This window comes from Heterodontus francisci, chromosome 34 (assembly GCF_036365525.1).
Source record: "Heterodontus francisci isolate sHetFra1 chromosome 34, sHetFra1.hap1, whole genome shotgun sequence".
Taxonomy (NCBI): Eukaryota; Metazoa; Chordata; class Chondrichthyes; order Heterodontiformes; family Heterodontidae; genus Heterodontus; species Heterodontus francisci.
This window is the reverse complement of record NC_090404.1, coordinates 24,694,135-24,721,637: the sequence shown is the minus strand read 5'-3', so window position 1 is coordinate 24,721,637 and position 27,503 is coordinate 24,694,135. Positions and strand designations below refer to the sequence as shown.

The 27,503-nt window shown below is 44.6% G+C and overlaps 1 protein-coding gene and 1 pseudogene across 3 annotated transcripts; one reads left to right on the top strand and one right to left on the bottom strand.

Annotated features, from left to right (window-relative positions):
- LOC137348746 (zinc finger protein 208-like) overlaps positions 1-27,503 on the top strand; it is a 181,581-nt pseudogene that overhangs the window by 138,874 nt on the left and 15,204 nt on the right.
- Positions 17,654-23,158, bottom strand: LOC137349222 (zinc finger protein 502-like). Of its 3 annotated transcripts, none has more exons than XM_068014713.1 (3): positions 23,123-23,158; positions 22,360-22,446; positions 17,654-18,758 (listed from the first exon to the last, which is right to left on the bottom strand). In XM_068014713.1, exon 3 carries the CDS (start codon positions 18,647-18,649, stop codon positions 17,780-17,782), a length of 870 nt encoding a protein of 289 aa, XP_067870814.1. In that variant the 5' UTR covers positions 18,650-18,758; positions 22,360-22,446; positions 23,123-23,158; the 3' UTR covers positions 17,654-17,779. The 3 variants fall into 3 exon arrangements, with proteins under 3 accessions (XP_067870814.1, XP_067870812.1, XP_067870815.1); XM_068014711.1 differs by having other exon boundaries at positions 23,051-23,139; XM_068014714.1 differs by having other exon boundaries at positions 23,047-23,126.

Here is a 27,503-nt window from a genome sequence, read left to right as displayed (position 1 = left end):
GGATTTCCAGAAGGCATTTGATAAAGTGCCATGTAAAAGCTTATTGTACAAAGTAGAAACTCATGGTGCAGGGGGTAACATATTAGCATGAATAGAAGATTGGCTGGCTAGCAGAAAACAGTCTGCATAAATGGGTCCTTTCCTGAGTGGCAGGACGTGATGAGTGGAGTCCCGTAGGTGTCTGTGCAGACCGACTTATAGATAGGTTGAACAATTGGGCAAAATCTGGCAGATGGCGTATAATGTGGGAAAATGTAAAGTTGTTCACTTTAGCAGGAAGAATGAAAAAAAAAGCGTATTAAACAGAGAACGACTGCAGAATTCAGAGGTGCAGAGGAATCTAGGTATTCTAGTGCATGAGTCACAAAGTAATAAAGAAGGCTAATGGAAGGCTAGCCCTCATTATGAGAGGAATTGAAAATAAAAGTAAGGATGTTATGCTTCAGTTATACAGAGCATTGGTGAGACCACATCTCGAATAATGTGTGCAGTTTTGTCTCCTGATTTAAGGATGGATATAAATGCGTTGGAGGAGGTTTACTGGATTGATACCTGGAATGACGGGTTGTCTTATGAGGAAAAGTTGGACAGACTGGGCTTATTTTCACTGGAGTTTAGAGGAATGAGGGGAGACTTGACTGAAGTATATAAAATCCTGAACAGTCTTGACAAGGTGGATGTCGAAAGGATGTTTTCTCTTGTGGGTGAGTCCAGGCCTAGGAGGCACTGTTTTAAAATTAGGGGTTGCCCTTTTAGGACAGAAATGAGGAAAGTTTTTTTTTGTTTCAGAGGATTGTACAATTTTGGAACTCTCAGCCTCAGAAGGTGGTGGAGGCTTGGTCATTGAAGACAGTGGGGGGCTGTGAGAGTGGGGTGAGAAGGGGGGAGAGAGGGTAGAGAGTGAGGGGTGGCAGAGAGAGAAAAGGGGCACAGAGAGGGGTGCAGAGAGAGAGGGGGGGGGGAAACGAAAGAATGACAGGGTGCAGAGAGAGTTCGGGGGCAGAGAGAGAGACACTTGGGGGGCAGAGAGAGCGAGAAGGGGGAGATAGAGGGGTGCAGAAAGAGGGAGGAAAGCAGAGAGTGGACAGAGAAAAAGGGGAACAGACGGGAGGAGAGAGAGGGGGCAGAAAGAAGGAGGAGAGCAGAGAGTGGACAGAGAAAAAGGGGAACAGATGGGAGGAGAGAGAGGGGGCAGAAAGAAGGAGGAGAGCAGAGAGTGGACAGAGAAAAAGGGGAACAGACGGGGGGAGGGGGGGTGGCAGAGAGAGAGCGGGGAGGAGAGAGAGTGATCAAGATCACTCCTTCAGAATGACATCTATCCTGAATACTCTGCATCACTACAGGAAGTGTGCGGGCAAACATTGACTACTTGTGCAGGCAGAAAAATGTCAGGTATCTCACTAAATCAGTGTCAAACATAGTGACCAGAAAGTAAGTCACTGAATTAGTCTTCACATTTAAAGTTTCTTCAAAACAATACACCTTTGTTGTTGTTTTGATTAGTAGTGAGATAAATGTTAATGCCTTTATCTTTCCGAAAATGGCTCCTCTGCTTCCCCCCACTCCCCCTGCCCCATGTAAGATAAAAATTGTAATGTGGTCCCCCTCCCCACTCAAAGGTTGGACAGCCTGGCTGTAAACCTTGAGTCAGTGTGAAGCTGTCTTTTTCACCATCGTGATGCAAGGCAAGAAGTATAACTCTGGCCATCTTTCTTCAATGTGTGATTTGATATTGCTTTAGATTATCTGGAAAAGGCTGTCCTGCACCACAAGTGCTGTGTATTGGCTACAGTGCAACTATCCTGTGAGCTCTCTGCCGTCACTATAAATGGTCACTGGGTTTCTGAGGCTGATGACACAATACTCTGTACATGTATGAATATGTATATACAGAGTGCTGCCTTTCTCCAAGCTAACACAATAGTTATGATTTTCAGCTCACATTGCTGTTAAATGCAGCTGCCACTGCACCAATTGATGCAGTAGAACAGGAGCCAGAAGTGTTCATCACTGTTGGGATATCCAGCTGTCCATTGGACCTGCTGCATTGTCACAGTGCCATTACCAAACTTTGGAGCCTGATTTGGGGATGATGCAACAGAACCTCAAACTTGTTACTATAGAGGTTGTCGTCGGCTGTCCCTCGATTCGAGGATGACGTCTACTCAAGGTCGCGAGTTACTGCCATGGGTCTTCAGATCACTGAACAGGCTGATTCTCAACCTGCAGATCTTTGGGCACATGGGGCAGGACGTCCCACCAGGTAGTGGGACCCGAAGTGCAGGACTTGCTTCCGAGAGGTACAACACTAGTCTCATTACTTTTTCACTGTCATAAGCAAGATCTGGTACAATTTTTACATTGTGTAATATTTCGACCCTTTGAAGAGGAAAACCACATTTTGAATTAGTTTTCATTAAGATTGTAATGAGATCTGCACTGCAAACAAGATTATTTTAGGTTAGAACCTTTCTAATGTGACTAATTGTTTTAAATTATAAAATTTACCATGTGTCATGATATTTAAAAATTCTAACCATAGGGGCACCACATTTGCTAAAGTTAATGAGGTTATTTTCCTCTTTTGTGCTTGAAGGTAAATAATTGAAAGAAAATTGGGTCGGGAGTATCACATGCTCCTAACAGAATGTATGTGATATTCCTGTCAATTTAAGTTAATGGACTGCAAATTGGACAGGCTGTATAACTGGTATACAATCCTCCCTACCTGGTTTTGCTTCCTGCTTCGTTCAGGTGATTATGTCATAGCACAAAATAAGAACAATTACCCCATTTATGTCCAAGTTTCTGGATTGTCAATGTCTCATAAATGTTTACTTTTTATTCATTTATATACCTACTGATTTGTGCACATCACTTACCAAGGTACCAGAACGTGCCATCTGGTATGTTTATATATGTTGCTTTCCATTAAAACTGACACATCTTCACAGAACACCTTTTACATGAACAAGCTATAAATAGACAGAAGCAGGACATTGAGAACATGAAGCTCTGTAAAACCAATTATCAGCTGTCAGGTAAGTCTCATGAAATTGTATTCTGAGTACAGTGCAATTTTATTCATTACAGATGCAAAATTCTACAAAACTACCATTACTGAACCAGTTTGTATAATTAACAGTGCTGTAATTACATGATTCCTTGTTAAAAAAATTCAAACTTTGTCTTTGGCCACTACTTTCAGGCCTTTTGGTCTTTGGCCACTCTCACCCCTGCATTTGTTAATTGTTTTGTGAAATACTCTCCCTATTAGTGTTCAACTGCTGGATAACTCTGATTACATTTCTCTGTGTTTATACATGTCTATAAAGTGTCTGTGTGCCCAGATTTAACTAAGCTGTGATTTGTAACCAATAAATGATGTTTTGACCATGACTTGTAATTTGGTATCTTGGTGATTTGTTCAGAAAGATTTAATTCACGCACTCAGCAGCTTGAGAGGAACCAGACTGAGGTTTAATGAACATAAGAAATAGGAGCTGGAGGAGGCCATTTGGCCCTTCGAGCCTGCTCTGCCAATCACCAAGATCATGGCTGATCTACCTCAACTCCACCTTCCCGCACTATCCCCATATCCCTTAATTCACTCAGTACCCAAAAATCTATCAATCTCTGTCTTAAATATACTCAACGACTGAGTATCCACAGCTCCCTGGGGTAGACAATTCCAAAGATTCACAACCCTTTCAGTGAAGAAATTTCTCCTCATTTCAGTCCTAAATGTCCGACCCTTATCCTGAGACTGTGACCCGGTGTTCTAGATTCCCCAGACAGGGGAAACATTTTCTCAGCATCTACCCTGTCAAGTCCCTTAAGAATTTATTATGTTTCAGTCAGATCACCTCTCATTCTTCTAAACTGCAGGGAATATAGGCCTAGTCTACTCAATCTCTCCTCATAGGAGGAGATGGATCATAGTGGGGGTGCTGTAGCAGAATGGATGTTACTGAACTAGTAATCCAGAGGCCTGGACTAATGATGCAGAAACATGAATTCAAATCCCGCCATGGCAGGTCAGGGGGATAAACTCAATTAATTAAATAAATCTAGGATGAAATATCTAGTATCAGTAATAATGACCATTAAACTACCAGATTGCCCTAAGCAGCAAGCAATTAGGAAGGCTAATGGTATGTTAGCCTCCATCACAAGAGGATTTGAGTACAGGAGTAGTGAAGTCTTGCTTCAATTGTATAGAACCTTGGTTCGACTGCACTTGTGCAGTTTTGGTCCCCTTAGGAAGGATATTATTGCCATAGAGGGAGTGCAAAGTAGATTCACCAGACTTGTTCCTGCCATCCCGGGAACATCAGATGAAGAGAGATTGGGGAAACTGGGCCTGTATTCTCCAGAGTTTCGAAGAATGAGAGGTGATCTCATTGAAACCTACAAAGTACTTAAAAGGGTAGACAGGGTAGATGCAGCCAAGATGTTTCCCTTGCTTGGGGAGTCTGGAACCAGGGGACACAATTTCAAAATTAGGGGACGCCATTTAGGACAGAGATGAGAGATTTCTTTACTCAGAGCGTTGTGAATCTTTGGAATTCTCTAGCCCAGAGGGCTGTGGAAGCTCAGTCATTGAGTATGTTTAAAGCAGAGATTGACAGATTTCTAAATACCTTTGACATAAGGGGACTTGAGGAAAATGTGGGAAAAAGGAATTGAAGTGGATGATCAGCCATGATCATATTGAATGGCAGGGCAGGCTCGATGGGCTGAATGGCCTACTCCTGCTCCAATGTTCCAAAAACCCACCTGGTTCATGAATGCCCTTCAGGGAAGAAAATCTACCGTCCTTACCCGATCTGGCCGACATGTGGTTGACAGACTGACAGAAATGTGGTTGACTTAACTGCCCTACTAAACGGCCTAGCAACCCACTCAGTTATATTCAAGGAGGTGGCTCACCACCACCTTCTCAAGGGCAATTAGGAATGGGTAATAAATGCTGGCCTTTCCAGCAATGCCCAAATTTGGTGAATAAATAGAACAATCTCATCATCCCAGGACCCAGACTAGTGAACATACGAATTAGGAGCAGGAGTAGGCCACTCGGCCCTTCAAACCTGCTCCGCCATTCAATAAGTTTATGGCTGAACTGATTACTCCAGATTTCCACCTACCTCTGTTAACCTTTCACCCCCTGCTTATCTAGAATCTATCTACCTCTGCCTTAAAAATATTCAAAGACTCTGCTTCCACCGTCTTTTGAGGAAGAAAATTCCAAAGACTCACGACTCAATGAGGGAAAAACATTTCTCCATCTCTGTATTAAATGGGTGACCCCTTATTTTTAAACAGTGTCCCCTAGTTCTAGATTTTCCCACAAGGGGAACCATCCTTTCCACAGCCACCCTGTCAAGCCCTCTCAGGATCTTGTATGTTTCAATCAAGTCGCCTCTTACTCTTCTAAATTCCAGCGGATACAAGCCTAGCCTGTCAATCTTTCCTCGTAAGACAGCCCACCCATTCCAGGTATTAGTCCAGTAAACTTTCTCTGGACTGCCTCCAATCCATTTACATCCTTCCTACATAAGAACTAGGAGCAGGAGTAGGCAATTCAGCCCCTTGAACCTGCCCTGCCATTCAATACAATCATGGCTCATCTCATCTCTGCCTCAACTCCACTTTCCTGCCCGTTCTCCATAACCCTTCAACCCATTAATTAAAAATCTGTCTATCTCCTCTTTAAATCTACTCAATGTCGCGGCATCCACCACACTCTGGGGTAGTGAATTCCACAGACTCACGATCCTTTGAGAGAAGTAATTTCTCCTCCTCTCTGTTTTAAATCTGCTACCCTTTATCCTAAAACTATCTTAAAGAAGGAGACCAGTACTGTACACAGTACTACAGATGTGGTCTCAACAATGCCCTGTATAGCTGAAGCATAACCTCGCTACTTGTGTCCTCGGCCCAACCATCTTCAGCTGCTTCATCAATGACCTTCCTTCAATCATAAGGTCAGAAGTGGGGATGTTCGCTGATGATTGCACAATGTTCAGCACCATTCGTGACTCCTCAGATACTAAAGCAGTCCGTGTCGAAATACAGCAAGACCTGGACAATATCCAGGCTTAGCCTGATAAGTGGCATGTAACATTTGCGCCACACAAGTGCCAGGCAATGACTATCTCCAACAAGAGAGAATCTAACCATCTCCCCTTGACATTCAATGGCATTACTATCGCTGAATCCCCCACTATCAACATCCTAGGGGTTACCTTTGACCAGAAACTGAACTGGAGTAGCAATATAAATACCGTGGCTACAAGAGCAGGTCAGAGGCGAGGAATCCTGTGGCGAGTAACTCACCACATGACTCCCCAAAGCCTGTCCACCATCTACAAGGCACAAGTGAGGAGTGTGATGGAATACTCTCCACTTGCCTGGATGGGTGCAGCTCCAACAACACTCAAGAAGCTTGACACCATCAAGAACAAAGCAGCCCGCTTGATTGGCACCCCATCTACAAACATTCACTCCCTCCACCACCGATGCACAGTGGCAGCAGTGTGTACCATCTACAAGATGCACTGCAGCAACGCACCAAGGCTCCTTAGACAACACCTTCCAAACCCGTGACCTCCAGCACCTCGAAGGACGAGAACAGCAGATGCATGGGAACATCACAACCTGCAGGCTCCCGTCCAAGTCACACACCATCCCGGCTTGGAACTATATCGCCGTTCCATCACTGTTGCTGGGTCAAAATCCTGGAACTCCCTTCCTAACAGCACTGTGGGTGTACCTACCTCACATGGACTGCTGTGGTTCAAGAAGGCAGCTCACCACCGCCTTCTCAAGGGCAATTACGGATGGACAATAAATGCTGGCATAGCCAGTGACGCCCACATCCCATGAATGAATAAAAAAAAATTCCCCTCGCGATAAACAACAACATTCTATTAGCTTTCCTAATGACATGCTGGACCTGCATACTAACCTTTTGTGATTCATGCACAAGGACACCCAGGTCCCTCTGCATCTCAGAGCTCTGCAATCTCTCACCATTTAGATAATATGCTTTTTTATTCTTCCTGAAGTGGACATTTTCACACTGTCCCACATTATATTCCATTTGCCAGGTCTTTGTCCACTCACATAACCTATCTATATCCCTTTGTAGCCCCCTGATGTCCTTTTCACAACTTACTTTCCTACCTATCTTTGTGTCATCAGCAAATTTAGCAACCATACCTTCAGTCCCTTCATCTCAGTCATTTATATAAATTGTAAAAAGTTGAGGCGCCAGCACAGATCCCTGTGGCACACCGCTCGCTACAGCTTGCTAACCAGAAAATTACCCATTTATGCCACTGTGTGTTTCCTGTTGTTAGCTAATCTTCTATCCATGCCATGTTACCCCCTACACCATGAACATTCGTCACATTCGCTCAGGGGCAAGTATATCCCTCCTTGGGTAAGGAGACCAAAGCTGCACACAGTTCTCCAGATGGGGCCTCACCAATGTCCTGTATAATTGTAGTGAGACTTCTTTACTCTTGTAGCCTAACACCTTTATTACAAAAGCTAACATACCATTTGCCTTCCTAATTGCTTGCTGTACCTGCATGTTAACTTCCTTTGATTCGTGTATGAGGACACCAGGTCTCTCTGAATGCAAACATTTCACAGTCGTTCACCATTTGTAAAAACAAAAACTGATTTTAAAATTTTTTTCCATTCAAAGTGGATGACTTCACACCTCGCTACATTGTATTCCATCTGTCATACTCTTGCCCACTCACCCAACCTGTCTATATCCCTCTGCACCCTGTTTGTGTTCTCCTCACTACTTACTTTCCCACCTAACTCTGTATCATCAGTAAACATGGATACATTACACTCAGTCCCCTGTTACAGACAGGTAGGAAATGGGGTGACTGGCTTCCACTTTTCACCTCCCAACTGACCACAGTTAGTGTTTTTGTTAATTGAGTTTTTCAGTCCGTGTGTTTTAAGGGTCAAATAAGCAAACCAATGACAGGTTTTCTCGTAGGTTTAAAGAAAGAAAGATAACTATTTTTTCCACAATAACTGAATTGTTTGCAACCTTCACCCACTCACCCATTCACACACATAAGGATAGATAGATAGAAAAGAAAAGGTAAGATGCACTTTAAGTCCCAAGTGATGTAAGAGTTTTGTGGTTTGCAAAAACCTGTTGAATCGTCTCGGGAGGAAAGTCTTTTCAAAGATGCAGGCCTGGATGTTTGTAGTCTTGAACTTGAAGTGTTGCAGACTTCTGGTTTACTTCTGGTGTTGGGGAATTCAAAGTCACCTTGCAATTTCTCTCTTCCTCAGCTGTTGAAAGATGGTTTGAAACTGTTTTTGCAGACAGGGCACCTTTGCTCAGCTGGTCGGCCTCACAGCTTCTCTGGCTGGAAGTATGGCCTTCAGTCTCTTTTGCTCTCTCCCTCAAAGAAAAAAGTCTTATCAGCTTGTTTTTGATCATGTGACCAAAGAATACTCTCCCCTGCAGGGTTTATACAATGTCTTTGAACGTGCACCATTGTTAAAAATGGGGTTTGAAGATGGCTCATCATGATACCGTGGTGTTAGGTCACACCTATTATTTTGGTTTTGAATCCACAGTCTCCCTCTCTGCCAGGGTCTTTGATAACTCAATTGTTGAAGATAGGAGCTGCTTTGCTTTGAATTGCCTGTTTCCCATTTTAATGTCTTCCCAGGGCTGGACCAGATGTGATGATGGGTTTTGGTCTCCAACAGCCCAGATGTATTTTGTATGACAGGAGGGGAGTCACCTGACCCCCTACCCAATCTTGTCTGCAGCAATGTGTCCATGGTTTAACTCACCGGCTTATTTTTTATAGTTCATAACTGCTCCAGTTCACTTCATTTTTCATCCTTTCGCCTTCTGTGAGTGGAACAGCTGAATCTGGCTGGGTTCAGTTCCACACTCACTGGTTCCTCTCTCTCCTCCCCTGAAGGTGCTGACTGACTGGGTTCAGTTCTACACTCACTGGTTCCTCTCTCTCTCCTCCCCTGAAGGTGCTGACTGACTGGGTTCAGTTCTACACTCACTGGTTCCCCTCTCTCTCCTCCCTGAAGGTGCTGACTCTGACTGGGTTCAGTTCTACACTCACTGGTTCCCCTCTCTCTCCTCCCTGAAGGTGCTGACTCTGACTGGGTTCAGTTCTACACTCACTGGTTCCCCTCTCTCTCCTCCCCTGAAGGTGCTGACTCTGACTGGGTTCAGTTCTACACTCACTGGTTCCCCTCTCTCTCCTCCCTGAAGGTGCTGACTCTGACTGGGTTCAGTTCTACACTCACTGGTTCCCCTCCCTCTCCTCCCCTGAAGATGCTGACTCTCTGTGTGTACGTGCTCTCTCCCCCTCCTCCGACACTCTGGCCCTCCCTGTCCATTGTAACATCTCTCAGTTCTGGTGATGGACTCTCACTGACCACTCTCCATTTCTCCTTCTTATGCTGATGCTCCCTGATCGTCACCATTTCATATAATCATACAGCAGAGAAGGAGGCCATTCGGTCCATTGTGTCTGTGCTGGCTCTTTGAAAGAACCATCCAATTAGTCCCATTCCCCTACACGTTCTGCGTAGCCTTGGGAAATTTCCCCTTCAAAGTTTTTTTTTAACCAATTCTTTTTGCAAATTATGATTGAGTCATTGTGTTGGCTTCCTCCACCCTTTCAGGCTGTGAATTCCAGAATAGAACAACCAGCTGCCTGAAAACATTTCTCCTCACCTCCTCCCACTGGCTTTATTGGCCAATTATTTTAAATCTCTGTCCTCTGGTTACTGACCCTCCTGCCGGTGGAAACAGTGTCTCCCTCTCTACTCAATGAAAATCCCTCATCATTTTGAACATATCTATTAAATCTCCCCTTAACCTTCTCTGCTCTCAGGAGAACAATCCCACCTTCTCCAGCCTCTCCAGAGAACTGAAACCCCTCACCCCTGGTATCATTCTAGTAAATCTCCTCTGCACCCTCTCCAAGGCCTTGATTCTTTTCCAAAGTATGGTTCCCAGAACTGGATACAATACTCTAGCTGAGATCTAACTAGTGATTTGTAAAGATTTTGCAGAATCTCCTTGTCTCTGTACTCTAGGCTTCTATTATCAAGCCAAGGATCTGGTCTGTGCTTTAAACACTTTATCAATTTGTGCTGCCACCTTCAACGATTTGTGTAGGGGCACCCCCAGGTCTCTCTGGTCCTACACTGTTTAAAATTGTACTATTTAGTTAATATTGCCTTTCCTCATTCTTCCTTCCAAAATGTATTACTTTACACTTTTCTGCATTAAATTTCATCTGCCATGTATCTGCCCATTGCACCAGTCTGTCAATATCCTCCAGAGATCTGGTACCATCCTTCTCACTCTTTACCGCTCCTCTGTCATTTAAAGACATTCCCTGACCAGTCCCCATTTGTTTTCCATTTACAGACAGTAACATCTTCACTCTTTTCTACTGATCTTGTGCAGCAGGGCTGGTGTGGATAGAAGGGCTTGGTCTGCAAGGTACAGTCTCCCTGAGGGTGATGATGAACAATCTTGTGTCATAGTTCAGTGAGATCTGATCACTTACCCAGTGAGTGAGTCTGTATCAATGTAACTCAGATAGACACAGCTTGTGTCATAGTTCAGTGAGATCTGATCACTTACCCAGTGAGTGAGTCTGTATCAATGTAACTCAGATAGACACAGCTTGTGTCATAGTTCAGTGAGATCTGATCACTTACCCAGTGAGTGAGTCTGTATAAATGTAACTCAGATAGACACAGCTTGTGTCATAGTTCAGTGAGATCTGATCACTTACCCAGTGAGTGAGTCTGTATAAATGTAACTCAGATAGACACAGCTTGTGTCATCGTTCAGTGAGATCTGATCACTTACCCAGTGAGTGAGTCTGTATAAATGTAACTCAGATAGACACAGCTTGTGTCATAGTTCAGTGAGATCTGATCACTTACCCAGTGAGTGAGTCTGTATCAATGTAACTCAGATAGACACAGCTTGTGTCATAGTTCAGTGAGATCTGATCACTTACCCAGTGAGTGAGTCTGTATAAATGTAACTCAGATAGACACAGCTTGTGTCATAGTTCAGTGAGATCTGATCACTTACCCAGTGAGTGAGTCTGTATCAATGTAACTCAGATAGACACAGCTTGTTGGGGAGAAGGTGTGAAGGGATATAGGTATAATAGGCTTAAATAAGTAGAATTTGGAAATAGTTAGTGGATTATGCCTTTCAAGTTAAAGATTGAATAAATGGTTAGTTTTCAGAGCTCACTAAAGTTCCCCTTTAAGATGGTAGAGTTAAACATTTCAATGTCTCTGTCAGAATAGAATCTCTGTTACCAGGGGTCTCTGTTAGATTTTTTTTAGATTTTAGATTTAGAGATACAGCACTGAAACAGGCCCTTCAGCCCACCGAGTCTGTGCCGACCATTAACCACCCATTTAAACTAATCCTACACTAATCCCATATTCCTACCACATCCTCACCTGTCTCTATATTCCCCTGCCACCTACCTACACTAGGGGCAATTTATAATGGCCAATTTACCTATCAACCTGCAAGTCTTTTGGCTGTGGGAGGAAACCGGAGCACCCGGAGGAAACCCACGCAGACACAGGGAGATCTTGCAAACTCCACACAGGCAGTACCCAGAATTGAACCCGGGTCGCTGGAGCTGTGAGGCCACGGTGCTAACCACTGCACCACTGTGCCTCCCCTAATAGAATAGAATTGCTGCTACCAGGGACTTGGGAGGTAAACACACACATTGAAATATCCTGTGTGACCTCAGTAAGAGGTAGCAATAAAACTTAATTGGTTTATGAGATTGTTGTTCAGACAAGTCAGCTCCAGAGGTTTCTGTGGGTACCATGGAAAAGGGAATTAACAAAAATTGGAATGTACTCACAGGAACAAGAGAGCTCAGGTAATCACAATTATGAACATTTTGACCAGATAAAATCTCTCAAACTTCAAATTCCAGTAAAACATTAAATTAATGATATTGATTTTAAAAGGGAACACAGAAAGGTCGCATCTAATGCAAAAGTCATATGACACCTTAGAAATAGTATAAATACAAGGTTTTGAAGCAAACACCTAGAAGTGTTGTATTCTCAACAATGCTTCTCAACTACAGGCCATTTAAGGTACAAGTTTACTTTAAATTTTGATGGATATTCTAAGATAATTTTGCTGTAACATTAACAATGTTAAACCTTTGGATTCTGTGTTAGAAATAAGAATGTGTTACATTTCTCAGTAATATTTGATATTGCGATAAACTTATCCACTTAAGAAATTTATTGCATGTTAAATTCTTTACTACATATATAAAAGTTAATAAATCGTCTCATGTAGTACTGAATTAGACAATCAGTCCACCGAATTAGATGGTGAGCCATGATCTTTTTTGAATGGTGGAGCAGGCCCGAATGGCCTACACCTGCTCCTATTTTCTGTGTTTCTATTCTGTATACAACTACAAGAACCCCCTCTCTGTGTCTCTTTAAGTGGAGAGATATGTATTGAGGAGAGTTTCCCAGACCCTTATAATATCTGGGATATTTATGACTTAAACATAAAAATATTAGAAGTTGGCTATCCGAAAGGTGGTAAAATTCTCTGTTGGTTTTCTTTCTTTGAGGGAAAGCTAGTGCAATTCTTTGGATCCAAATAAGTGTCTGAGAATTTGCCTGGTTTGAACTTGATTAAAGGAGATTCGTGGGGATGTGCTCCTGATTTGGTTTAGTCCCTACAAGGGGTTAAAGTCATAAATCACTTCAAAGGAAGCTCTGAACTAACCTCTGGACTTTATCTTCTGCACAATTGGGAAAAGGTGACTCTTTCCGCACATTCAAAACTACAGATAAAGTCATGAAAGAGAATTTGTTGTTGTGAGCCAAATTATTTTGTAGAATTAGAGTCAACAAGTGGGATTTATCCATAGTCTGGGTCACCACTTTAAGGACAGGAAGAGAGAGAATCTGGAGGGGAGAAAAGAATTGGTAGGAGCCTGGGTGCTGAATCTGGAACAGTGAGCAGAGGGGGCGGGGAAAGTGTATGGAACAAGGATTTAGAGTGTTACAGGAATGAAAGGAGACAGAATATTTCATAGAAACTACAATTGTCTGTTCTGAATTTCTATCCTGTACTGTGATGACTTTTGTAAACTCGTTTTACAGAATTTTACAAGGAGAGGAATTGCAAACAGGAAATTCAAACCAAACATCCCAGCGAGATGTTACAGAATCACTTAAACTCATGGATAATCAGCCTTTGATTGTTGAAGGAAAAACGCGACTTTATTTTGTCTGTGGGAAAAGGTTTAAATCATCACTGTGACTAGAAAAGCACTGACACACACACACACGTGAGAGTGTTCCAGTGCACTGACTGTGGAAATAGATTTAATCAGTTACACAGCCTGAAAAAAAAATTACACCATTCACAAAGAGGAGAAACTCTACACGTGTTCTGTGTGTGGACGAGACTTCAACCCAATCGTCCAAGCTGGAGAGATTCAAGGACACCCGCACCACAGAGAAACCCTGGAAATGTGGGGATTTTACCCATCAGAACTGGAATCTCATCTGCTCAGTCATACTGGGGAGTGGCCATTCACCTTCTCCGTGTGTGGGAAGGGATTCACTCACTCAGGCAAGCGTCTGATGCACCAGGCTGTTCACACTTGGGAGAAGCCGTTTGCTTGCTCTGTGTGTAGGAAGGGATTCACTTACTCATCCATCCTGTAAAAATACCAGCAAGGTCAAGTCACGGCAGGGTTGGATTCTGCTGTTATAAATCACATTGAACAACTGGCCTCCGTATAGCGTTTTAATGTAGTAAAACATCCCAAGGAGAGTTATCAAAGAAGATTTGACGTGGAGCCACGTAAGGAGAAATTAGGGCAGATGACCAAAAGCTTGGTCAAAGAGGAAAATTTGAATGAGCATTTGAAGGAGAAGACAGCATAGAGTTTTAGGGAAGGCCGATAAGGTAGTTAAGAAGGCATATGGAATTCTTTCCTTTATTAGCCGAGGTATAGAATACAAGAGCAAGGAGGTTATGCTGGAACTGTATAAATCATTGGTTAGGCCACAACTTGAATACTGTGTGCAGTTCTGGTCACCTCATTACAGAAAGGATGTAATTGCACTAGAGAGGGTACAGAGCAGATTTACAAGGATGTTGCCAGGACTGGAAAAATGCAGCTATGAGGAAAGATTTGATAGGCTGGCGTTATTCTCCTTGGAATAGAGAAGGCTGAGGGGAGATCTGATTGAAATGTACAAAATTTTGAGGGGCCTGGATAGAGTGGAGGTGAAGGGTCTATTCACCTTAGCAGAGAGCTCAGTGACCAGGGGGCATGGATTTAAAGTGATTAGTAGAAAAATTAGAGGGGAGATGAGGAAAACCTTTTTTCACCCAGAGGGTTGGTGATGGTCTGGAACTCACTGCCTGAAAGGGTAGTTGAGGCAGAAACCCTCAACTCATTCAAAAGGAGTCTGGATATGCACCTCAAGTGCCATAAGCTGCAGGGCTACGGACCAAATCCTGGAAGGTGGGATTCGAATAGGTGGATCGTTCTTTGGCCGGTACAGACCCGATGGGCCAAGTGGCCTCTTTCTGTGCCTCAAACTGTCTATGATTCTATGAATTCCAGAACTTAGGAACTCAGCAGCTAAAAGCACTGCCACCAATTGTGGAACATCAAAATATAGGATGTGCAAGAAGGCCAAATTGGAAGAGGGTAGATATCTGAGAGGGTTTAAGGGCTGAAGATTACAGAGATAGGGAGGGGTGAGGCCATACAGTGATTAAAAACAAAGACAAGAATTTTAAAATCAAGGAATTACTTGACCAGAAGCCAATGTAGTCCAGCAAGCACAAGGGTGATAGGTGAGCAGGATTTGATGTGTGTTAGGACACAGGCAGCAGAGTTTTGGAAGACCTCAATTTTACAGAGGGTAGAATGTGGGAGGCCGGCCAGGAGTACATTGGAATAATCAAGGCTAGAGATAACAAAGGCATGGATGAGGGTTTCAGCAGCAGATGAGCTGAGGCAGGGGCAGAGTCGGGCAATTTACAGAGGTGGAAATAGGCAGACTTAGTGATGACACAGATATGATGTCAGAAGCTCATCTTGGGGTCAAATAGGACACCAAGGTTGCAAAACATCTGGTTTAGTGTCAGTTGCCATGGAGAGGGATGGAATCCGAGGCAAGCGAATGGATGGTGGAGTGGAGACCAAGGACACTGGCTTCAATCATCAGTAAAGTGATGGAAGGTGTCATCAACAGTGCCATCAAGCAGCACTTGCTCAGCAATAACCTGCTCAGTGATGCTCAGTTTGGGTTCCGCCAGGACCACTCAGCTCCTGACCTCATTACAGCCTTGGTTCAAACATGGACAAAAGAGCTGAACTCAAGAGGTGAGGTGAGAGTGACTGCCCTTGACATCAAGGCAGCATTTGACCGAGTATGGCATCAAGGAGCCCGAGCAAAACTGAGGTCAATGGGAATCAGGGAGAAAACCCCCCACTGGTTGGAGTCATACCTAGCACAAAGGAAGATGGCTGTGGTTGTTGGAGGTCAATCATCTGAGCTCCAGGACATCACTGCAGGAGTTCCTCAGGGTAGTGTCCCAGGCCCATACCATCTTCAGCTGCTTCATCAATGACCTTCCTTCAATCATAAGATCAGAAGTGGGGATGTTCGCTGATGATTGCACAATGTTCAGCACCATTCGTGACTCCTCAGATACTGAAGCAGTCCGTGTAGAAATGCAGCAAGACCTGGACAATATCCAGGCTTGGGCTGATAAGTGGCAAATAACATTTGCGTCACACAAGTGCCAGGCAATGACCATCTCCAACAAGAGAGAATCTAACCATCTCCCCTTGACATTCAACAGCATTACCATCGCTGAATCCCCATCTATCAACATCCTAGGAGCTACCATTGACCAGAAACTGAACTGGAGTAGCCATATAAATACCGTGGCTACAAGAGCAGGTCAGAGGCTAGGAATCCTGAGGCGAGTAACTCACCTCCTGACTCCCCAAAGCCTGTCCACCATCTACAAGGCACAAGTCAGGAGTGTGATGGAATACTCTCCACTTGCCTGGATGTGTACAGCTCCAACAACACTCAAGAAGCTCGAAACCATCCAGGACAAAGCAGCCCACTTGATTGGCACCCCATCTACAAACATTCACTCCCTCCACCACCGACACACAGTGGCAGCAGTGTGTACCATCTACAAGATGCACTGCAGCAATGCACCAAGGCTCCTTCAACAGCACCTTCCAAACCCGCGACCTCTACCAACTAGAAGGACAAGGGCAGCAAATATATGGGAACACCACCACCTGCAAGTTCCCCTCCAAGTCACACACCATCCTGACTTGGAACTATAGCACCGTTCCTTCACTGTTGCTGGGTCAAAATCCTGGAACTCACTTCCTAACAGCACTGTGGGTATACCTACCTCAAATGGACTGCAGCGATTCAAGAAGGCAGCTCACCACCACCTTCTCAAGGGCAATTAGGGATGGGCAATAAATGTTGGCCTGGCCAGTGACGCCCACATCCCATGAATGAATTAAAAAAAATTCTTCCCAATATTTAATTGGAGGAACTTTCTGCTCATCCACTAGTGGATAGGCAGTCTGATAATTTAGTCCAGGTGGTGGTGAGGTAGAGCTGGGCATGTGAAAGCTAACACTGTGTTTTCAGATGGTGCTATTGAGGGACAGCACGTAGATGAGAAATAGATCCTTGGAGGAGACCAGAGATAACTGTGCAGGAGTGGGAAGAGAAGCCATTGCAGGTGATACTCTGGCTATGATTAGATAAGAATGGAACCAGGAGGGTGCAGTCCCACCCAGCTGGATAACAGTGGAGAGGTGTTGGAGGAGGATGGTGTGGTCAACCGTGTCAGAGGCTGCAGACAGGTCGAGAAGGTTCAGGAGGGATAGTTTACCTTTGTCTCAGTTCATAGGATGTCATTTGTCACTTTGATAAGAGTAATTTCTGTACTGTGGCATGGGCAGAAACCTGATTGGAAGGATTCAGACATGGAATTCCAGGAAGATGGGCATGGATTTGGGAGACAAAAAAAATTCAGCAATTTTGGAGAGAAATGGGAAGTTGGGGATGGGGCTTCAGTTTGCAAGGACGGTGAGGTTAAGGGTTGGTTTTCTTGAAGAGGGGATGATGAAGAAAGATTTAAAGCAGCCATGTACAGTACCTGAAGAGAGAACCATTCACAATATCAGCGTACATGGGGAAGGTTAGTGGGAATAGGGTCAAGGGAGCAGGAGGTGTGTCTCATGGACAATATGAGCTCAGAGAGGACATGAGGGAGATAGGAGAGAAACTAGAGAAAGATGTGGGTTCAGGGCTCGGGCAGGAGGATCTTCAGAGGCAGTTTGACCCTGGTGGGATAATGGAAGGGAGGGAGACAGCTGATCTCAGTGATAAAGACGACCATGAGCTCCTCACACTTGTTGGAGGTGAGGGTGGAGGAGAAAGGGGGAGCACTTCAAAAGGAATGAACTTGTGTTAGTGATATTAAAAAGACTCAACACACTGTGTTTAACACAAAACTGATTTATTTGACTTTTATGCAGAATATTAATGCCTGTAACTGGGCTGGAGTTTATTAACATCAGCAGAAACAGACCCCAATGAACATGGTTCAGTCCTGGATGTGATTAACAGCAGAATCCAATCACTGCAGTTACTTGTGAACTCGCTGGTGTTTCAGAAGGCTGGATGACTGAGTGAATCCCTTCCCACACACTGAGCAGGTGAACGGCCTCTCTCCAGTGTGAACTCGCTGGTGTCTCAGCAGATGGGATGACCGAGTGAATCTCTTCCCACACTCTGAGCAGGTGAACAGCCTCTCCCCAGTGTGAGCACGCTGGTGTACAGTGAGGTCGCCTGATCGTCTGAACCCAGTCCCACAGTGAGAGCACCTGAATGGTCTCTCGTCAGTGTGAACACGTTGATGGATTGTCAATTCAGTGGAACATTTATAGCTCTTCCCACAGTCTGTACATTTAAAACGTTTCTCCCCAGCATGAACTCGCTGGTGTGTCAGCAGGTTGGATGAAGTAGTGAATCCCTTCCCACACTCAGAGCAGGTGAATGGTCTCTCCCCAGTGTGAACTCGCTGGTGTGACAGCAGGGCGGATGACTGAGTGAATCCCTTCCCACACTCGGAGCAAGTGAACGGCCTCTCCCCACTGTGAACACGCTGATGTTTCAGCAAAGTGGATGACTGAGCAAATCTCTTCCCACACTCGGAGCAGGTGAACGGCCTCTCCCCAGTGTGAACTCGCTGGTGTGTCAGCAGGTTGGATGACTGAGTGAATCTTTTCCCACATATGGAGCAGGTGAATGGCCTCTCTCCAGTGTGAACGCGCTTGTGTAGAGTGAGGTGCTCTGACCGCCTGAACCCAGTCCCGCAGTGAGAGCACCTGAACGGTCTCTCGTCAGTGTGAACACATTGATGGGACATCAGTTCTCTGGAACTTTTATAGCAATTCCCACAGTCCGTGCATTTAAAAGGTCTGTCATCAGTGTGAACGGTGCTTTTTCCTTCCATGTTCAAAGTCCTATGATATTCGGGTTACGATATATTGGGCAACTCAGTCAGATCCTGATGTAACGTTTGATTTGAGTTTCACGGCTGTAATTCCTCCCCTTTTAAAACCCTGTGAAATTGATTCAAAACAGAAGAAAAGTGTGAGAGAACCCACAAAAACACAAAGGCAGGTTGTGAAATGGAGCTGAATGAATCTGATAATTCATGGGACCGGCACTAGGGAAAAGTGACCATGAAAACTGCTGGATTGACGTACAACCCCAACTGGTTCACTAATGTCCTTCAGGGAAGGGAACCTGCCACCCAGTCTGGACCTACACAACACTCTGCCCTCTCTGGGAGGAGAGAGAGAGAAAGGGGGGAGCAGCAGGTAGCGAAGGAGAGGGATTTTATATATCTATAACTCGACCAAAACTTTGACAGAACCTCCCAAAATGTCATCTTCCACCACCTAGAAGGACCAGGGTAGCAGGTGTATGTGAACACCATCACCTCCAAGTTCCTCTCCAAGTCACACACCATCCTGACTTGTCTGACACCCAGTACTGGATGAACAGAAATTTCTTCCAATTAAATATTGGGAAGTCTGAAGCCTTTGCCTTCAGTTCCTGTTACAAACTCCACTCCCTCACCACCAACTCCATTGCTCTCTCTGGCAAGTGTCTGAAGCTAAACCAGACGGTTCATAACCTTGGTGTTGCATTTGACCCCGAGATGAGCTTCCGACTGCATATCAGTGCCATCACTCAGACCGCCTATTTCCACCTCAGTAACATCGCCAGACTGTGACCATAACTCTGTAAGATTTAAGGTAGCCAAGGAAAAGGACAAAGAGGGACCGGAAATAAAGGTACTGAATCGGGGGAAGGCCGATTTCAGTATGATAAAACAGGATCTGGCCAAAGTGGACTGGGAGCAGCTACTTGTAGGAAAGTCTACATTGGACCAGTAAGAGTCATTCAAAAAGGAAATAGTGAGAGTTCAGGGCCAACGTGTTCCCGTAAAGCTGAAGGGCAGGACCAACAAGTCCAGGGAACCCTGGATGTCAAGGGATATAGAGGATTGGATAAGGAAAAAAAAGGAGGCTTATGGCAGATTCAGAGGGCTGAAAACAGTGGCGATCCTAGAAGAGTACAGAAAGTGTAGGGGGGGGGGGTGCTTAATAAAGTAATTAGGAGAGCGAAGAGAGGACATGAAAAAACACTGGCAGGCAAGATAAAGGAAAATCCCAAGGTGTTTTATAAGCATATTAAGGGCAAGAGGATAACCAAGAAAGAGTAGGGCCCATTCAGGACCAGAGTGGCAATCTGTGTGTGGAGCCGGAGAACATAGGTGAGGTTTTAAATGATTACTTTTCATCTGTGTTCACAATGGAGGAGGACAATGTAGGTGTAGAGATCAGGGAGGGGTATTGTGATATACTTGAACAAAATAGCCTTGAAAGGGAGGAGGTATTAGATGTTTTAGTGGGCTTAAAAGTGGATAAATCCCTCGGCCCAGATGACATGTATCCCAAGCTGTTATGTGAGGCAAGGGAGGAGATAGCAGGGACTTTAACACAAATTTTCAAATCCTCTCTGGCCACACGAGGGGTACCAGAGGACTGGAGGACAGCGAATGTGGTAACATTATTCAAGAAGGGTAGCAGGGATAAACCAGGTAATTACAGGCCAGTGAGTCTAACATCAGTGGTAGGGAAACTATTGGAAAGAATTCTGAGGAACAGGATTAATCTCCACTTGGAGAGGCAGGGATCAATCAGGGATAGTAAACTTGGCTTTGTCAGGGGGAGATCATGTCTAACAAACTTGACTGAATTTTTTGAGGTCATGACTAGGCGTGTAGATGAGAGTAAGGCAGTTGATGTAGTCTACATTGGCTTCAGTCAGGCTTTTGATAAGGTTCCGCATGGGAGATTGGTTAAGGTGGTAAGAGCACATGGGATACAGGGCAATTTGGCAAATTGGATCCAAAACTGGCTTAGTGGCAGGAGGCAGAGAGTGGTAGTCGAGGATTGTTTTTGTGAGTGGAAGCCTGTGACCAGTGGTGTACCGAAGGGATCGGTGCAGGGACCCTTGTTGTTTGTAGTGTATACTAATGATTTAGATGTGAATATAGGAGGTATGATCAGTAAGTTCGCAGATGACACGAAAATTGGTGGTGTCATAAATAGTGAAGATTACAGGACGATACAGATGGGCTGGTAAGATGGATGGAGAAGTAGCAAATGGAATTTAATCCTGACAAGTGTGAGGTGATGCATTTTGGAAGGACTAACAAGGCAAGGGAATATACAATGGATGGTAGGACCCTAGGAAGTACAGAGGGACCTGGGTGTACTTGCCCAGAGGGTGGTGGGTGCCTGGAACGCGTTGCCAGCGGAGGTGGTAGATGCGGGCACGATGGCGTCTTTTAAGATGTATCTAGACAGATACATGAATGGGCAGGAAGAAAAGAGATACAGAACCTTAGAAAATAGGCAACATGTTTAGAGAGAGGATCTGGATCGGCGCAGGCTTGGAGGGCCGAAGGGCCTGTTCCTGTGCTGTAATTATCTTTGTTCTTTGTCACTAAAGGCAGCAGCACAGGTAGATAAAGTGGTTAGGAAGGCATATGGGATACTTGCCTTTATTAGCCGAGACATAGAATATAAGAGCAGGGAGAGTATGGTGGGAGCTGTATAAAATGCTAGTTAGGACACAGCTGGCGTACTGTGTACAGTTCTGGTCAACACACTATAGGAAGGATGTGACTGCACTGGAGAGGGTGCAGAGGAGATTCACCATGATGTTGCCTGGGCTGGAGCATTTCAGCTATGAAGACAGGCTGGTTAGGCTAGGGTTGTTTTCCTTAGAGCAGAGAAGGCTGAGGGGGGGAACCTGATTGAGGTATACAAAATTATGAGGCACATTGATAGATAGGAAGAAACTTTTTTTCCTTAGCGGAGGGATCAATAACCAAGGGGCATAGATTTAAGGTAAGGGACAGGAGGTTTACAGGGGATTTGAGGAAAAATTTGTTCAACCAGAGGGTGGTTGGAGTCTGGAATGCACTGCCCGAAGGGGTTTTAGAGGCAGGAACCCTCATAACATTTAAGTAGTATTTAGATGTGCACTTGAAACGACATAGCATACAAGGCTATGTGCCAAGTGCTGGAAAATGGGATTTGAATAGATAGGTGCTTGATGGCTGGCACAGACAGGATGGGCAAAAGGGCCTGTTTCTGTGCTGTACAGCTCTATGACTCTATAAGATTGTGTTCAACAATTTCAGATCGTAATCACCACACCTAGTTTTTCCAGAGAGCAGCTGTTTGGAATGGTTCTGCTATTCACATTGAAACCTCATCTGGACACATCATCTATTTACTGGCACCATTACCATCTGCTTTTGCCTTGTGCCATTCTCCCCTGTTCTTTCCTCTCCTTTCCCTGCCTCTGTACTTGATTAAAACCCGTTACATGATCTCTAACCTTTTCCAGTTCTCATGAAAGGCAGAAGAACTGAAAAATTAACTCTGTTTTTCTCCTCACAGATGCTGCCTGACCTGAATATTTCCAGCAGTTACTGGTTTTATTTCAGATTTCCATCATCTGCAGTATTTTGCTTTTGGTTTAAAGATCAGTTCTGATTTACAAGGAGCCTAAATCTGGGGCCTTTCTGTTACAATTGTGTAGGACGTAAACAGTGACCTTAACAGTAACACTTACCAGCACCTTGAGGAGAGATGGTGAAATAGCCCCTGAATGCACAGTGAGAATAAAATCAATGTCTTTAAATCTTTTCCTTTTAATACCCTGTGAAAGCAGTTTACAAAAGTCATCACTGTTAGTACAGGATAGAAATTCAGAAGAGACAAACATTTCTCTTGATTTGAGTTTACTGTGTAAATCCTCCCTTTCTAATATCTTGTGAAGGGAGTTTATAAAAGTCATCACTGTCAGTACAGGATAGAAATTCAGAACAGACAATTCTAGTTTCTATGGAATATTTTTTCCTCTTTTGTTCCCCCAAAGCTGTAAATCCCCATCCAACACACTCTCCCTCCTCCCTGTACTGAAATGCAAACCCATGGCACCATTTCTTTCCTCCACTGTCAGTTTTCTCCCTCCCTCTACTCTGGCTGGGTTCAGTTCTCCAGCCCCTGTGTGCAGAGCGAGAATCAAATCAATGAGTCAATCATTTTCTCTCCTGGTCACTGGGACCCTGAAACCCCGCCCACTCTGTGATGTCACCAAGATGGCGACGCATGAGCTTTGCTCCCCGCTCAAGCAAGATGGCGGCCCACCAAACACCCTCCCTTCCAAAAGGGTGGCCATTAACCTAGTCCTGGTCCCGGGTAAAAGCCCAGGAGCTGCAAACGGAGGACCCGGAGCTTCTTATTCGGGGCTTACGACCTACACCAGCTGTTTCTGAAGTCTCCTTCGCACACCCGGCAACTCCATTCCTCCCCTGCACCCTGCGCTCCCTCACCCGCTGCAAAATCTGCGCCAGCACTCGCACAGCTCTGATCACTGTGGTACTGCGCATGCTCCAGATGCAGGCACATACCGCGCCTGCGCATTAGACTCCTGTCGCGTAGATAGGGCACCTTCACTTCCGCCGGGAATGCTGGGTAGCAAACCCGCCATTGAGACTGCTCATTCAAGAACAGGAAATAATTTTCTCCCATCAAATTGAAATGAAACAAACAAATTACTCATACAGAAACTCAATTGCATTGGCACTCTTTGATTGTTGAGCCTTGGATGTGATTAGTAACAGCTTTAGATATACTTGCCTGAGAGGGAGTGCAATGACATCTCTGTAGACTGATTCTGTGATTGTCTGATGAGAAGAGATTGAGTACACTAAGCCTCTATTCAATCGAGTTTGCAAGAATTCGAGGTGATCTCATTGAACAAAACATGCCACACTCAGCAACCTGATGTCATTTTTAAAATGCTCAGACAGAAACACTTTGTAGCACATTTCAATTAAGATTACATCTGACATAGAATTATAGACTCATTTACTGCTGAGAAAGAGGCCATGCGGCCTATTGAGTCCATGCTGGCTCACCGTGGAGCTATGCTGTAAGTTCTACTCCCTGCTCAATCCCCGTGTACCTGCAAGTCTATTTCTCTCCGTGGCCATCCAACTTCCTCCTGAAGTAATTGATTGTCTTTGCTTTCACCACCCTTGTGGGCAGTGGGTTCCAGGTCATCATCCGCTGTGTAAAAAACTGCTTCCTGATAGAGAGATAGGGAGAAAGAGAGCAAGAAATGGACAAGGAGTGAAAGAGAGAATGAGAAAGAACATACAAATATGCACATATGAATTAGGAACAGGAGTATTCACCGAGGAGAGGGACATGACGGATGTTGAGGTTAGGGATAGATGTTTGATTACTCTAGGTCAAGTCGGCATAAGGAGAGAGGAAGTGTTGGGTATTCTAAAAGGCATTAAGGTGGACAAGTCCCCAGGTTCGGATGGGATCTATCCCAGGTTGCTGAGGGAAGCGAGAGAGGAAATAGCTGGGGCCTTAACAGATATCTTTGCAGCATCCTTAAACACGGGTGAGGTCCCGGAGGACTGGAGAATTGCTAATGTTGTCCCCCCTTGTTTAAGAAGGGTAGCAGGGATAATCCAGGTAATTATAGACCTGTGAGCCTGATGTCAGTGATAGGGAAGCTGCTGGAGAAAATACTGAGGGATAGGATCTATTCCCATTTGGAAGAAAATGGGCTTATCAGTGATAGGCAACGTGGTTTTGTGCAGGGAAGGTCATGTCTTACCAACTTAATAGAATTCTTTGAGGAAGTGACAAAGTTGATTGATGAGGGAAGGGCTGTAGATGTCATATACATGGACTTCAGTAAGGCGTTTGATAAGGTTCCCCATGGTAGGTTGATGGAGAAAGTGAAGTCGCATGGGGTCCAGGGTGTACTAGCTAGATGGATAAAGAACTGGCTGGGCAACAGGAGACAGAGAGTAGCAGTGGAAGGGAGTTTCTCAAAATGGAGACGTGTGACCAGTGGTGTTCCACAGGGATCCGTGCTGGGACCACTGTTGTTTGTGATATACATAAATGATTTGGAGGAAAGTATAGGTGGTCTGATTAGCAAGTTTGCAGACGACACTAAGATTGGTGGAGTAGCAGATAGTGAAGGGGACTGTCAGAGAATACAGCAGAATATAGATAGACTGGAGAGTTGGGCAGAGAAATGGCAGATGGAGTTCAATCAGGGCAAATGCAAGGTGATGCATTTTGGAAGATCCAATTCAAGAGTGGACTATACAATAAATGGAAAAGTCCTGGGGAAAATTGATGTACAGAGAGATTTGGGTGTTCAGGTCCATTGTTCCCTGAAGGTGGCAACGCAGGTCAATAGAGTGGTCAAGAAGGCATACGGCATGCTTTCCTTCATCGGACGGGGTATTGAGTACAAGAGTTGGCAGGTCATGTTACAGTTGTATAAGACTTTAGTTCGGCCACATTTGGAATACTGCATGCAGTTCTGGTCGCCACATTACCAAAAGGATGTGGATGCTTTGGAGAGGGTGCAGAGGAGGTTCACCAGGATGTTGCCTGGTATGGAGGGCGCTAGCTATGAAGAGAGGTTGAGTAGATTAGGATTATTTTCATTAGAAAGACGGAGGTTGAGGGGGGACCTGATTGAGGTGTACAAAATCATGAGAGGTATAGACAGGGTGGATAGCAAGAAGCTTTTTCCCAGAGTGGGGGATTCAATTACTAGGGGTCACGAGTTCAAAGTGAGAGGGGAAAAGTTTAGGGGGGATATGCGTGGAAAGTTCTTTACGCAGAGGGTGGTGGGTGCCTGGAACGCGTTGCCAGTGGACGTGGTAGACGCGGGCACGATAGCATCTTTTAAGATGTATCTAGACAGATACATGAATGGGCAGGAAGCAAAGAGATACAGACCCTTAGAAAATAGGCGACAGGTTTAGATAGAGGATCTGGATCGGCGCAGGCTTGAAGGGCCGAAGGGCCTGTTCCTGTGCTGTAATTTTCTTTGTTCTTTGAGTTAGGCCACTCAGCCCCTCAGGCCTGCTCCGCCATTCGATAAGATCATGGCTGACCTGGTTGTGCTTTCAACTCCACTTTCCTGTCTGCTCCCTATAATCCTTCACTCCCTTGTCAATCAAGAATCTATCTAACTCAGTCTTTAAAAATTCCAGTGGATACCTGTCCAACATTTCCTCATAAGACAACCCCTTCATCCCAGGAATCAATTGAGTGAACCTTCTCTGAACTACTTCTAATGTAACTATATCCTTTCATAAGTAAGGAAACTAAAACTGTATGCATTACTCCAGATATGGTCTCACCAACGCCCTGTATAACTGTAGCAAGACTTCCCTACTTTTATATTCCATTCTCCTTACAATAAAGTGCAATATTTCATTTGCCTTCTTAAACACTTGCTGTACTGGCATACTAGCTTTTTGTGAATTATGTACCCGGACACACAGGTCCCTTTGTACTTCAGAGTTCTGTCTCCATTTGAATAACATACTGCTTTTCTATTCTTCCTGCCAAAATGGACAAGTTCACATTTTCCCACATTATACTCCATCTACCAAATTTTTGCCCACTCATTTAACCTATCTCTATCCCTTTGTAGACTGTTTATGCCCTCTTCACAACTTACTCCTCCTATCCTCTCTCATCAGTAAATGTAGCAACAATAAATTCGGTCCCTTCACCAAGTCATTGATATAAGACTGTAAATAATTGAGGCCCCAGCACTGATCCTTGTGGCACTCCACTAGTTACAACTTGTCAACCTGAAAATTAGCCATTTATACCTACTCTCTGTTTCCTGTTAGCGAACCAGTCCTCTATCCCCCTCTCTAGAGGACCAACGCTCACTTTAGTTACTCTTTTCCTTTGTAAATACTTGTAGAAACTCTTATTATCTGTTTTTTTTATATTTCTAGAATGCTTTGTCCCTCATTTTTTTTTCATCATTCTTTGCTGGTTTTAAATGCTGTCCAATCTCCTGACCTACCACCAATGTTTGCAGAATTGCATGCTTTTTCTTGCAATTTAATACTATCCTTAACTTCCTTAGTTAGCTATGGAAGGTGCATCCTTATCATAGAGTCTTCCTCACTGGAATGTATCTTTGTTGAGTGTTATGAAATATCTCCTTAAATGTCTGCCACTGCATCTCAGAATCATAGAAAGTTTAAGGCACAGAAAGAGGCCACTTGGCCCATCGTGTCTGTGCTGGCTGAAAAATGATCCACCTATTCATATCCCACATTCCAGCATTTGGTCCGTAGCCCTGCAACGTATCGCAGTTGAGGTGCATATCCAGACTCCTTTTCAATGAGTTGAGGGTTTCTGCCTCAGCTACCTTTTCAAGCAGTGAGTTCCAGACCATTACCACCCTCTGGGTGATTTTTCCTCATCTCCCCTCTAATTTTTCTAGCAATCACTTTGAATCATGCCACTGCATCATTGACTTCTCTGCTAAGGTGAATTTCACCTCCACTCTATCCAGGCCCCTCAAAATTTTGTACATTTCAATCAGATGTCCCCTCAGTCTTCTGTGTTCCTCGGAGAACAGCCCCAGCCTAATCAATCAATTATGGGCGGCACAGTGGCGCAGTGGTTAGCACCGCAGCCTCACAGCTCCAGGGACCCGGGTTCAATTCTGAGTACTGCCTGTGCGGAGTGTTTGCAAGTTCTCCCTGTGACCACGTGGGTTTTCGCCGGGTGCTCCGGTTTCCTCCCACAGCCAAAGGCTTGCAGGTTGATTGGTAAATTGGTCATTGTAAATTGCCCCTAGTGTAGGTAGGTGGTAGGGAATATGGGATTACTGCAGGGTTAGTATAAATGGGT